Raw genomic sequence first — 13,087 nt, 5'->3', positions numbered from 1 at the left:
CATGGAAGAATCCTTTCTGAACAACCAATGCCTAGCCTCCATGAACTTTGTTGAGGTTAGGTGTGAAGAAAGCCGCAAAAAAGTCCATGAAACAATAGAGGGAAAGGCCAAAATGTGATCATTCTCACAAACTTGAGGATAAATATTGGGATTTGCACCGCTAACCAAAAGATGCAAAACTTATTATCAAGAGGCAAAGTAGAAGTAATTCAGCCACCTTCGAAGAGAAGCTTGAAAGTATTGGAATATCTATCTTTAGCAAAGAACAACTAGAATTGCTCCAAAAATTGTTTGTGCAGCAAAACAATCCACTTTCTACTTCTGTAACCTCGTGATCTGTGGCTCACAAAGGTAACATTATACGTGCCTAAAATGTTGAAAGAGAAAAATCTATTGTCTAGATTGTTGATTCAGGTGCTTCTGATCATATGACTGGAGATCCACAGTTATCTGCTAACCTTGATCCATGTAAAGAAAAGTAGTATATGTAGATTGCTGATGAAATATAATAACAAGTCACTGGAATTGGAACAATGGAGTTAACAAAAGACGTAATACTTCACTTTATGTAATTTGTTATAAAATTGGATATTACTTGGTATCTATCAGCAAATTGATTCAAAGTCATAATTGTGTCGCTAAATTTTTCTAAAAACTCATGAAATTTTAGGATATGGATAGTGGAGAACGATTGACAATGCTAAAGAATATTTGTGATTTACCTCTTCAATGGCAATGTTTCTCCAAGTGCTCTGCATGTTGATAGTCTAGTTCTTCATAACTCATCACGTAATGCTTTCAACAATGACATCATGTTATGACATTTTCGATTAAGTTATTCCAACTAAAGTTGTTTTCATCATTAATTCTGAAATAGAAGTCCAAAATTATTTCAATGTGAAGTGTGCCAATTTTTAAAACATATTCAGAATTCGTTTCCAAGCAATTGATATAAACCATCTCATCCATTCACAATGTTTCATAGTGATGTATGGGGACTGACTATGTTAAACATGTTGTTAGGTTTTATTAGTCTATGCCCTTTATTGATTATCATACTTATTTGACATGAGTTTTTCTTCTGAAAAAAAGTTAGAAGTAGGCAAGTTTTCCAAAATTTTTACTAAGTGATCCAAAATCAAGGTGGAAAATAAGAAGTTTTTGGAGGGAGTGGGCATCAATCTGGAGCTTATCCCTGTGAGTGGAGGAGGAAGATGTTAATGTTAGCAGTGACATGAGAATAACATTTCATGTTTGTGATGTTTCCAGGATAAAAGAGAGTGGTGAGTGGGTGAGAGAGTTGTTGGAGGAAGAATATTCTCGATGGGTAATTGAGAATGTGCAAAGATTGGGCGGGTTGGTGGGGGTATCTTTTGGTGGTTTAGAAGATAGAGTTGTGGAACTATTTAGAGAAATTGAAAAAAAAGACAGGAGAAAGAGAAAGAGAAAGAGGAGAGACTGAAGACAAGGGAGAAAGAGAGACAATTGGTTGAGAGGTCGAGGGTGTTAAAAAGATTAAAATCCATTGTTCATTACGATGTCCCAAGGAAGGCGGATAGGAGGGTGAGGGGAGCTGACATAAACACTGAGGGATGATTAGTCGGATTATCTCATGGAATGTGTGGGGCATCAATGACCACAAGAAGGTGATGGTTATGAGAGGATGTTTGAGTAGATGAAATGCTAATGTGATTTGCTTGCAGGAAACTAAGGTGGAGAGCATAGCTAATGGGGTCCTTAGAAGTCTATAGAAGATCAAGGGAGTGGGCTGGAGAGAAATTCCAGCGTGTGGTACTATAGGAGGCACCATTGTTTTATGGAAGGAAGGATGGTTAGATTGTAAGGATACTTTAGTGGGTGAGTCAATATCTCATGCCTTTTTAGAGACTATAGAACTGATTTTAGATGGGTTTTTATAGGGGTTTATAATAAAGGAGAAGGAAGGAAGAGAAGGATGTTATGAATTGGAGGCATGCAAAAGTAGGTGGGGGTGGGCCTTGGGTGGTTGGAGCTGATACAACATGATATTTACACAAAAGTGAGAGATTAGGGGAGCACCTCTCCACAAAATGTGCTGATGTGTTTAAGGACATCATGGATAGGCTTGACTTGATAGATCTACTGCTGATGGGAGGAAAGTGGACATAGTGTAATAAGAGAATTAATTTGGCTTGTTCTAGACTTAAATAGGTTCCTGTTCTCAATATCATATTAGTTACGGATGGGGAGTTTGTGTCAAAGACATATGCAGAGAGTCATTTCCGATCATTTTCCCATATGCTTAATGACAGAAGGGATTATGTGTAGACCATGTCCATTCATGTTTGATGAGAAATGGTTGAGATTAGATGAATTCCGTGACAAGGTCATGGATTGGTGGGAAGCCACATACCCTACTAGTAACGCAAGCTTTAGGATTATTCAGAGGCTTAAGCACATCAAGCTGGAAAAAAAAAAAATGATGTAAAGAGAAGGGGATCAGATATGAAGAGGAGACCAAGACCTTATTGGCTGAGATAGAGGAGATTGATAGAAGAGAAGGGAATGGAGCTTCAACATTTGGGGACATAGCACAGAGGGAATCTTTGAAATTTGAAGTGGGCAACAAAATTCGGATAGAAGAAACTTCTTGGAGACAAGAAGCTAGAGCCTAGTGGGTTGTTGAAGGAGCAGATTGTAATACGAAGTTTTTTCATTGTTTGGCTAGCCATCATTAAAGGAATAATTATGTGGAGTCATGGAATTTGGTAATAGAGTGGTGAATAGTAATGAGCAGTTAAGAAGAGAAGCCATATAATTTTTCTGTAAGATTTATAAGAAAGAGTATTTATGGAGACCTAAATTTGATGCTCTCTCTCACGGCCATAGATGAAACTAGTAGACTTGAGTTGGAGAAAGCTTTTTAGAGAAGGAGATTTGTCAAAGTCTCAAGTCGTGCAAAAAAAAAGGCACCCAGACCAGATGACTTTAACATGGGTTTTTTGTAGGAGTTCTGGAGCATAATGATGAAGGATATTATAGAGCTTTTTCAAGAGATGTACCAAAATGGGTCCTTTGTAAAATCCACCAATTCTTCATTTTTGGTCCTCATTGCAAAGTTTGGGAGGGCACATAACATTAAAGACTTCAAACTCATAAGTTTAGTTGGATATATTTACGAGCTAATTGCTAAGGTGTTTGGAAGAAGAATGGGTACAGTTATGGTTAAGGTGATTGAGAATGTCAACTTGCCTTTATGGGAGGAAGACGGATCCTTGACGCAGCTCTGATTGGTAATGACTTGGTGGACATTGTACTATACAAAAAGAGGGACAAGATGATTTGTAAGTTTGATATGGAGAATAAGGCTTATGATTCCTTGAGTTGGAACTTTATGGACTATATGCTTGAGAGGTTGGGTTTTGGAGAGAAGTGGAGGAGCTAGGTAAGGGCATGCATCACAACTACATCCTTTGCGGTTGTTGTAAATAGAGGACCATCATCTTCTTTTCGGGCTTCCATAGGGTTAAGGTGGGGGGATCATTTATCTTCTTTGTTGTTCATTGTGGTTATAGAGCCTTTGAACAAAATATTCATAAAGGAAAAGGAATGTAATTTATTCAGAGGTCCAAAGGTGAGAAAGATAGATTGGGTTGAAGAGGTTACACATTTATTTTTTGCAAATGATGCTACGCTTTTCTATGAGCAAGACAAGATGCTTAACCTTCAATTTCTTTTGATGGGATTCCAGGTTATTTATGGGCTGAGTATCAACCTTTTTAAGTTGGAGATGGTCAGATGGGGCACAGATAGGCAATCAGAAGACTTGGCGAGTGCTTTGGGTTGTAAACTTGTCAACTTACCGATCAGATTATTGAGTTTGCCTTTAGTCACTGATTTCAAATATGAGGACATGAGATCCAGTGGTGGATAGATTTGAACAGAGACTTGCTAGTTGGAAGCGAGCCTTCCTTTATAATAAAGGAGGGAAACTCACACTCATTAAAAACACTATTATGAATTTATCCATCTATTATCTGTTTCTTTTGAATATTTCAGCGAAGTTGGCCAAGAAACTAGAAGCGATTCAGTGTAGATTCCTTTAGGGAGATGAAGAAGGCAGAATAAGATATCATTTGGTGGCTTGGAAGGAGACTAAGAAGCCACTTCTCAATGGTGGATTGGGCTTGAGATCTTTGGTAGAAATGAAGAAGGCCATGTGTATGGAGGTTTATGAATGAGGATGGTGAGTTGTGGAGGAGTGTACTAGAAGCTAAGTTTGGCTTATATGAGAGAGGCGGTTCACCAAGGGATAACAAGACCTCATGGGAAGAGTGTGGAAAAAAATTTGCGAAAGCCGAGATGGTTTTCAAGAGTGTATGAGATGGAAGGTAGGAAAGGGTGATAGACTAAGACTATGGGAGGATTAGTGGTTGGAGGGTGGTAATCTCAAGGACTAGTACTCTTAGATCCATGCTCTAGCCCAGAAAAAAGACGTTAAGATCTAATTTGTGAATGTGGAAGGAGAGAGAGTTTAACAAGTGTTTGTATTGAGAAACTTGAATGATTGGGAGATTGGAGAATATGAGAGACTATTGAATACCCTTTCCAATGTGAGTTTGAATGGAAGCAATGATACTCCCCACTGGTGCCTTCGAAGAATGGGTCCTTCACAGTCAAATTTTTCTACAAACATCTGTTCAAATATGAAGATAATGACATCAGATTCCCAATTCAAAATATTTGGAAGGCTAAGCTACCACTTGTATATGTTTTTTTGCTTGGGAGGCTAGCAGGGGTTGCATTTTGACTATTGATAATTTGAGGAAGAATGGTAAAAGCATGGTTAATGCTTGTTTTTTGTGTAAGACGAAGGAGACTTGCAATCATGTCTTCTTTGGAGCCTTATGGGCCCTTCAGAATTAGTTGGGTGATAGCAGGATCATTGCATGCTGAAATTTGGGCATGGACGGGTGTGAGGGGTAACAAGAAGTGTTTGGATGTAATTCCTTTTAATATTTTGTGGGTTTTGTGAAAGAAGAGTAATAGGAGGGTTTTCAAAGGGGTAGATGATTTTTGACGTGCTTAAGAATAAATGGTCTCAAACTGTCTTTTATTAATGAGTAATTCTTCTTATTTGATGGCAGAATTATGAGACCTTATTGATACTTTGGTCAAAATGTAAATTTCTTGTACATGGGTTTGGCACCCTCTTGGTGCTATTGTTAATATCATACTATACACTTGATATTTCAAAAAAAAAAAAAAAAAATCAATTCCAAAAAAAAAATCAAAATTCCCAAAATAGATAATGCCAAAGAATTTTTCAATAATGTTTTAGGAGATTATTTGTTGGATTATGAAATCATCCATAAAAGTTCGTGTAAATATCTCACAACAAAGTGAGATTGCAAAGAGAAAAAATGGAGACCTCCTTGAAGTAGCCCGTTCTTTGAGAACTGCATCCAATGCCCCAGAACATTTTTATGGGGATGCCATTCTGACTGCAGCCTACCTCGTAAATCAGATACCATCTCGTGTTCTCAACTTCCAGATCCTGTTTTAGGTTCTTTGTACACATGATCCTTTTTTCTGCCTTGTGTCAACAATTGACATTAGAAGTTTTTGGATGTTCTACTTTTGTCCATATCCATCCTTATAATCGTGAAAGACTAAAATATATTTTTTTGGGATACTCACCAAATCAAAAAGGATCAAAATGTTATTCTCTGACCAAAAGGTGACATTATCATTCTTTAAATGTCTTGTTTTTTAAGAATCAACAATTTTATTCTAACACTGCCATTCACATAGAGAAAAAAAAATAATGAGGAATTTGAACATTAGGATGCTGAGAACTCATTATTGGAGTCGATCCTAAGTTTTCTATATCTCATTGGACCCATACCTCAAAGTGCCGATTATAATATTGAGTCAGCATCTCTCGAGCCTAATTCTCCATTTGGAGTTAAGAACAAACAATATGCACAATCAACTTCATCTCTATTAGAGGAGAGTGCGTGCCCCCTATAGATCTAGATTCATAAATGAAGCTAATGCAATTATTGACAATTCTAGAAATGATTTGAGCCAGCCCATTGTTGTACATAACGGAATAAGATCCTGTACTCAACATTCTTTTCCTCAATTATATCTCTTATTTAAGGACACTTGAGCTTCGAGCTTTTATTACAAGTCTAGATGCAATGCAGGTCTCTACCAATGTTTAAAAGGCACTCAAAATCCTTCTTGGAAGGTTGCTGTCTTTGATGAGATTCGAACCCTAAAAAAGAATCAAACATGGGAAATCACAAAACTGTCCCTAGGAAAAAACCTTATAGGTTGCAAGGGGCTCTTACAGTAAGATAGAAAAGGATAATGGAAGCATCGACCAGTATAAAGCATGACTTGCCACAAGAGGATTGATCCATTCTTATTGCATCGACTACCGAGAGACATTTGCACCGGTGACTAAGTTAAACACTATTTTCACATTAGTTGCAAGTTTAGATTGACCTCTATTCTATCTAGATGTGAATAATGCATTTTTGAAAGGAGACCTAGTTGTTGAAGCATATGTGGACATTCCTCTTGGATTTGAAACTCCATATGGTAGACCTCAGGTTTGCAAGTTAAAAGATCATTGTATGGTCTTAAGCAATTCCCAAGAGCTTGGTTCGAAGATTTACAAGAGTAGTACAATAACATGGAGTCAATGATACGTTGTTAGATACTTCTAGGTATGTTAACGATCTAATGATCATTGGTGATCTCACAGAAGAACTGATTAATTTGAAGAAAACTCTGGCTAAGGAATTCGAGATTAAAGGCCTAAAAAATCTTAGATACTTTTAGGAAAAGAGGTGGCAAGATTAGGAGAAGGCATCTATATATCTCAGAGAAAATATATAATTGATTTGCTTACTAAGTGTGGGGTGTTGGGATGTAAACCAGCTGAGACCCCTACAGAAACCAGCCATAAATTGAGAATGTCTAGAGAAGGTGCCCCAGTTAATAAAGGTTAGTACCAAAAATCGGAAGACGAACTCATCTACCTCCCACAAGTCCAGATATTTGATTTTGTGTTAATATTTTAAGCCAGTTTATGAATGATCCACTGGAACAACATATGGAGGTTGTTTATAGGATTCTGAGATACTTGAAGTTAACACTTGACAAGGGTTTATTCTTCAAGAAGGGTCCTAAATGAGAAATAGAAATTTATAGTGATGCAGATTGATTGGGATTTGTCACAGACTGGAGACTAATGTATGGTTATTGTTTCTATGTATGGAAAATTTTGGTCACTTGGAGAAGCAAGAAACAGTGTATGGTCTCTAGAAATAATGTAGAAGCTGAATTTCACACTACGGCTAATGCAATCTGTCAAGTTATTTGGATAAGAATGTTACTTAAGGAACTAGGAAGTAACCTAGAAGATCCTGTGAAGTTTTTTTGTGACAATCAACCTACTCTTGAGTATTATCAAGAATCCAGTTCACTATGACAGTTCTAAACATGTTCAGATTGGTGGTAACTTCATCAAGGAAAAAGTAGAAGGAAATGTTGTCTAAGTGCTCTATACACCAACAAAATCTCAAAGTTGCAGACATCATAACCAAAGCCTTGCCTCAAAAAAGCTTCCAAGACCTAATTCTAAGCTTGAGATGAATAACATTTCAACCCAGCTTGAGGAAAATTGTGGAAATATTCTCAGCATTATAGTCGAGATATCTCAACATTAAATGAGGAAATATTCTGAGCATTGATGTGGGAATATTCCAGCATTAATGTTGAAATGTTTTCAGCATTTAATTCATCATTATGGAAATATTCTTAGCCTTTAATTCTTGATTTGGTGAACAATCCAGCTATTATTAGCTGTTCATTTTGTTATTAATAGGTAAATTTGACATTATTAGTTTTTATTTTTGATTCCTAATTTACTGTAAATTAATTGTCAGGTCTTCCTCTAAAAGGAAAGTGATTAATTATGAAGTATGTATATATTGGTTTTCTTTAGGCCTTTCAAATAGTGAGAATTTCTCTCTTTCTACAAAGATACCCTCACATTTTTAATCTATTTAATCATTCTCTCTTGCACTTGCTCTCTCTCCTCAACTCTTCTTCCCTGGTTTCTCCAAGCATTTGTAACCTATGCAATATTTAATTTGAATTTCAATTTTTTCTTTTAATTTATATCTATTTGACTTTTCATTTTTTTAATTGAATTGAATTAATTTTTTTAAAATAAGGTATTTTTCTGATTCCTTAATTCATATGATTCACATGATTTTAATCTATACATGTATATATAAATATTGCACATACAGCCAAGCATTCTCCTAATTCTTTACCTGTTTTCTACCTTGAAATTCTCTACTTGCTCTGTCTTGAAGGCAAAAACTTTTAGTTTTTATTGATTTCTTCCATTTCTGAACCCCTATGAAATGCACAGATTTTATGGAGATATTTGGAAAATAATCCTATATTTTTTTTTCCTTAAATGTAATAATTCCATTTAATGTATTTACATAAGAATTAGACATATTACATGTTACAACAATGCATGCTAAAAAAGCTGATCAACTGATTAGAAAAAGAAGATTTGAATATTTAGGCTACAAAACTTTCGCTTAAAAACACCCATACTGCAGGTACCAAGTTGCAGATCTGGAATAACTATCTGACTGTATCAAATTATGACGATAAATCTAGTTCTTTTGCCCCATTGCCACCAAGGAGCTATACTTCTTTTCCATTAAATCCATTCCATTACACAACTCTTTTTCTGTCCATTGTTCTGAACAACTACTGAATCAATAACTCCGGCAAGGGAACCCACAATTCATAGTTGCTCATATCTTCCCTTATATTTTTCCTCAGTCTCAATCACCACATGCACACATCATTTCTGCTGCTCAATCTCATGCAGCCATTGGAGACCAACTATTAATTGCCCATTCTGCCTTTTCTTTCTCTTCACCTTCTATCTCATGCCCCTGTTGATACCCTCAGCAGCTATTCTCAATCAATCATCTCCTTCACCAGTGTACCTACTCTTCTTTCTCTAGCTGGGACTCCTAAAAAATAACACCATGCAAAAATGAAGATTAAAGTACAGAACCAAAAAGAGATGGAAGGGGAATAAAGATTAAGTATTATGTGTATACTTTTATCAGTTCCTAATTCTATTTTAAAAAAGGAAAAAGAAAAAAAGATCATAAGATAAGGTCTATAATGTCAGTTCATATCCAAAGCTAACACCATTCCATTTTCAAACTGTCAAACCTGGTTAATTAATAGTTTATACATAATTTCAAAATAGAGAAATCTCTTATACTACTTAAAAAACTCAATCATGTTTTAGTAAATTATCCAAAATTAAATTACTCGCTGTGCTTAATGGTGTTCTCATTCTATAGAACTAGACATTCCATAATTACCTTATACAGTGATGATTCAATTGCGACCTCATGTTAATGTAAATTGTGAAGACATATTTGAGCATAGATTAACATGAAGACATATTTGAGCATAGAAGATGGCCTCTATCATATGTTGTTTCTATCTGAAAATAGGTTGAATAAAACTTTGTTTTTCCTGTAGTATTATAATGGTGAACTATAACACTCCCCTCTATAGTATGTGAAGATTCACTTTTTTCTTTATTTCCTATTTAAAAAAGCACGGACTTTTTAAGTATGTTGCAAGTTTAATATGATATCTGTTCTTCTGAAACATCTTGTAACCTTATGAAAGATCTTTTAGGTATTGCTGATTGGAGGTTCAACTGGTACAATGCTGGAGGCCTTACAAGTCGTGGGTGATAACCCAGATGGACCATTGGCTGAAGTAAGTTCCACAAAAAGTTAGGATATTTCCTTTGTTCAAGAAAAAATAACGTCATAGAGGTTAGAATGCTTTAGTCTTCACTTGATGAGGTCAAGATAAAAAATGTTTTTTCCGTTTATGACTTAAAAGTGATTTGTTGAGATAATTTTTTTTTTTCAAAGCTAACTAGAGAATATGTCTTGACAGGCAGCTCTTTTTTCAAATAAGTATGGATGGCTGATATGAAAACAACGAGTTTAATGTAAATAGCAATCTATTGTTTCAACTAAGTTACCGATAGAATAAGGCACCAAATCTTTGTTGTCAATGGCAAGCTTTATAGAGTATCCAATATCACATTCTCTTTCATGGTAAAAGAAAAAGTGATATATTGGATGAGACCAGAGGATCCCGCCCATGTACAAAAGAGTTCTATTTACAAAAAAAAATTAGGTCATAAACTTTTTCTCTATTTTACTAAAAAATTGATTTTAAACCATAAACTCAAGCTTAAAAAATCTTTTGTTGAAGCAATAGAACAGCTACTCTTTCAAATGCTAACATTGGACCCAGGTTTCCTTTTCTAGATGTCCAGATTTCCTCCCATGCTTAATCTCCTTAATGGACCCAGGTTTCATCCAAGAAATTTCAATAAAAGATGGGGCCATCTTTTCAAGAGTTCCTCCCTAGGCATAATATTGGGGGGTGGCTATGGATGTTAGCTCCCTTTCCAAGGAGGTGGCTAGGAGATCTGAGATTCCCTTTGCATTGATAACTACCGCTAACAAAAAATTTCCCTCTCTTTATTCATTTGTCCTTGGTCGTGTCATATGAATTGAAGAAGGCAACAATGAAGGAACTCTTCTTTTTGAAATTTATTTCATGAGGATATATGTTTTGTATGTTCCATTTTGGTTGTTGTTAGCATAGGATTTGAATTGCTACCAATTTGTTCATAAATACGAATGTGGCAATGAACTATTTTAATCAATACTCTCCATCAAGTTGATGCAAAGATATCACACATACTCAACTTACAGATCAAGTTATGGAAAGATTTGTTGTAAAAACTTTTAGTGAAGACATCTGTCACCTGTTCACTAGAAGACACATGATATAAGTATGAAGAGTCGCAAACCACTTTTTCTTTTATAAAGTGTTGATCAATGTTTATGTGTTTTGTTCGATCATGTTGAACTGAATCATAAGCAATGTTAATGATAGTTTTATTTTCACAAAATAAGGATGAACTCTCTTCTTTAAATAGTTTTAATTCTTTCATTAACTTTGGCAACCGTAATAATTCACAAACTCCGTGGGTCATTACTCTATATTCTGTTTTAGCACTAGGACGAGCAACCGCATTCTGCTTCTTGCTTTTCCAAGTAATTAGGTTGCCTTGTACGAGCATGTAATAATTAGTAGTTGATCACCTATCATCTAGTGATCCAACTCAATCATCATATGTAAATATTTCTATTTTATAGTGGTTACTTTTGGAGAAGAGTAAACTTTTTTCTAGTGCAGATTTGAAATATCGCAATATGCAAAAAATGACATATAAATGAGGTTCGCAAGGATCATGTATGTAATGCCTCACTAAACTAACTGTATATGTTATATTAGGTTTGGTATATGAGAGATAAATGAGTTTTCCAACTAATCTTTGATATCTTTCCAAATTTACTGACGTACCAATTCGCGTTTGTAGTTTTTGATTGCTTTTAATAGAAGACTCTGTCGGCTTACAGCTCATCATACCAGTCTCTTCTATTAAGTTTATGATATATTTTTTTTTTAGAAATAAAAATTCTTTTATTAAGTCTAATAACTTCAATTCCCAAGAAGTATTACAGGTTTCTAAATTCTTTATTTTAAATTCTTGAGTAAGACCTTCCTCCAATCGAGTCATTTCCATTGTATCATCTTCAGTTATAACAATATTGTCTACGTAAATAATGAGGAGAGTGACATTACACTCATAATATTTGATAAACAGAGTATGTTCAACATTGCTCTATTGATATTCAAAAGAGATCATAACTCTTTTAAATTTTTCAAAACATGCACTTGGAGACTGCCTCAATCCATGCAAAGCGTTTTTTAATTTGTAAATCTTCTATTGTGTTCTTTCATATTCAAATTTAGGGAAAATCTCCATGTACATCTCTTTCTTTAAGTTTCTAGGGAGAGAAGGATTTTTTAAATCAAATTACTATAAGTCCAAATCAATCCATACAAGGCCTTTTTTAATTTGTAAATCTTCTCTTGTGTTCTTTCATATTCAAATTCAGGAAAAATTTCTATGTATATCTCTTTCTTTAAGTTTCTATTGAGGAAAGCATTTTTCAAATCAAACTACTGTAAATCCAAATCGAAGTTGGCTGCACAAGATAACAATATTTTGATTATGTTCATCTTTGAATCAAGTGCAAATATTTTCTAATAGTCTACTCTATAGATTTGAGTAAACTCTTTAGCTACCAATTTAGTTTTGTACATTTCAATCGATTCGTCTAGTTTGTGTTTCACAGTAAACACTCATTTACAACCAATCATTTTTTTTTTGCAGTGGAGGTGGAACAAACTCCCAAGTTTCATTCTTTGCCAAATGTTTCATTTCTTCAATCATTTTTCTTTTTATTTGAGATCCTGTATAACTTCCTTAAATCCTGTGAAATAGATATACAATAAACAGATAAAACAAATACTCTATAGGAGAGAGATAGGTAGTCGCAAAAAACAAATTTAGATATAGAATTCTTAGTGTAAGACCTAATTTCTTTTTTAAGAGTAATGAGTTTATCTATATTATCAGATAGATCATAAAGTAAAGGTAATTCACTAGTATTTTCAGGAACTGAGGAAGATTCTTGACTTAAGACAGACTGCAGTTATGCACTCAGACTTGTGGATCCACTAGAGTGCCTGAACAATCATGCACTCAGACTTGTAGATCCACGTGATCCTCATAGACTTTCAAGAGTAGGTCAGCCTGCGGTTCCTCACTTTTTCCTCATTTGGGGGGGTATAGAAAGAATGAGTTTCATATGTTCAGTAAGGAAAACAGTATTAAACTAATATCGTAAGATTTCAAAAGTTAATTATTTTGACTTAAGAACTTATCATTTAACCTTCTCGTTTACCTATCTCACATTATGAAGAACCATTTATTTTTTAGGAAAGCGGTACGTTGATACATACAACCAAATAAATATCATGTCAGATAATAAAGAAAATCAAATAAATTATGAAATGCTCAGATTTTCGTTTC

The 13,087-nt window shown here is 34.8% G+C and overlaps 1 protein-coding gene across 5 annotated transcripts in view; it reads left to right on the top strand.

The window, feature by feature from the left end:
- The window catches only part of NHX6 (Na+/H+ antiporter 6), a 49,067-nt gene that overhangs the window by 22,946 nt on the left and 13,034 nt on the right, over positions 1-13,087 (top strand). For 2 of the 5 annotated variants that reach the window (XR_015817026.1, XM_088213383.1), the window contains exon 19: positions 9,751-9,834. The exons of 2 other annotated variants lie outside the window; for them this stretch is intronic. Coding sequence is in view for 2 of the 3 variants with exons in the window: in XM_088213383.1 (XP_088069509.1) it covers positions 9,751-9,834 (84 nt within the window). In the remaining variant the exon portion in view is untranslated. Of the gene's footprint in view, positions 1-9,741; positions 9,835-13,087 lie in introns of those variants that run through there. One more of the 5 variants, XM_088213386.1, reaches the window with a different exon arrangement.

This window comes from Carica papaya, chromosome 2 (assembly GCF_054855325.1).
Source record: "Carica papaya isolate Zhongbai chromosome 2, ASM5485532v1, whole genome shotgun sequence".
Lineage (NCBI taxonomy): Eukaryota > Viridiplantae > Streptophyta > Magnoliopsida > Brassicales > Caricaceae > Carica > Carica papaya.
The sequence above is the reverse complement of the archived record's forward strand: the minus strand, read 5'-3'. Positions and strand labels throughout refer to the sequence as shown.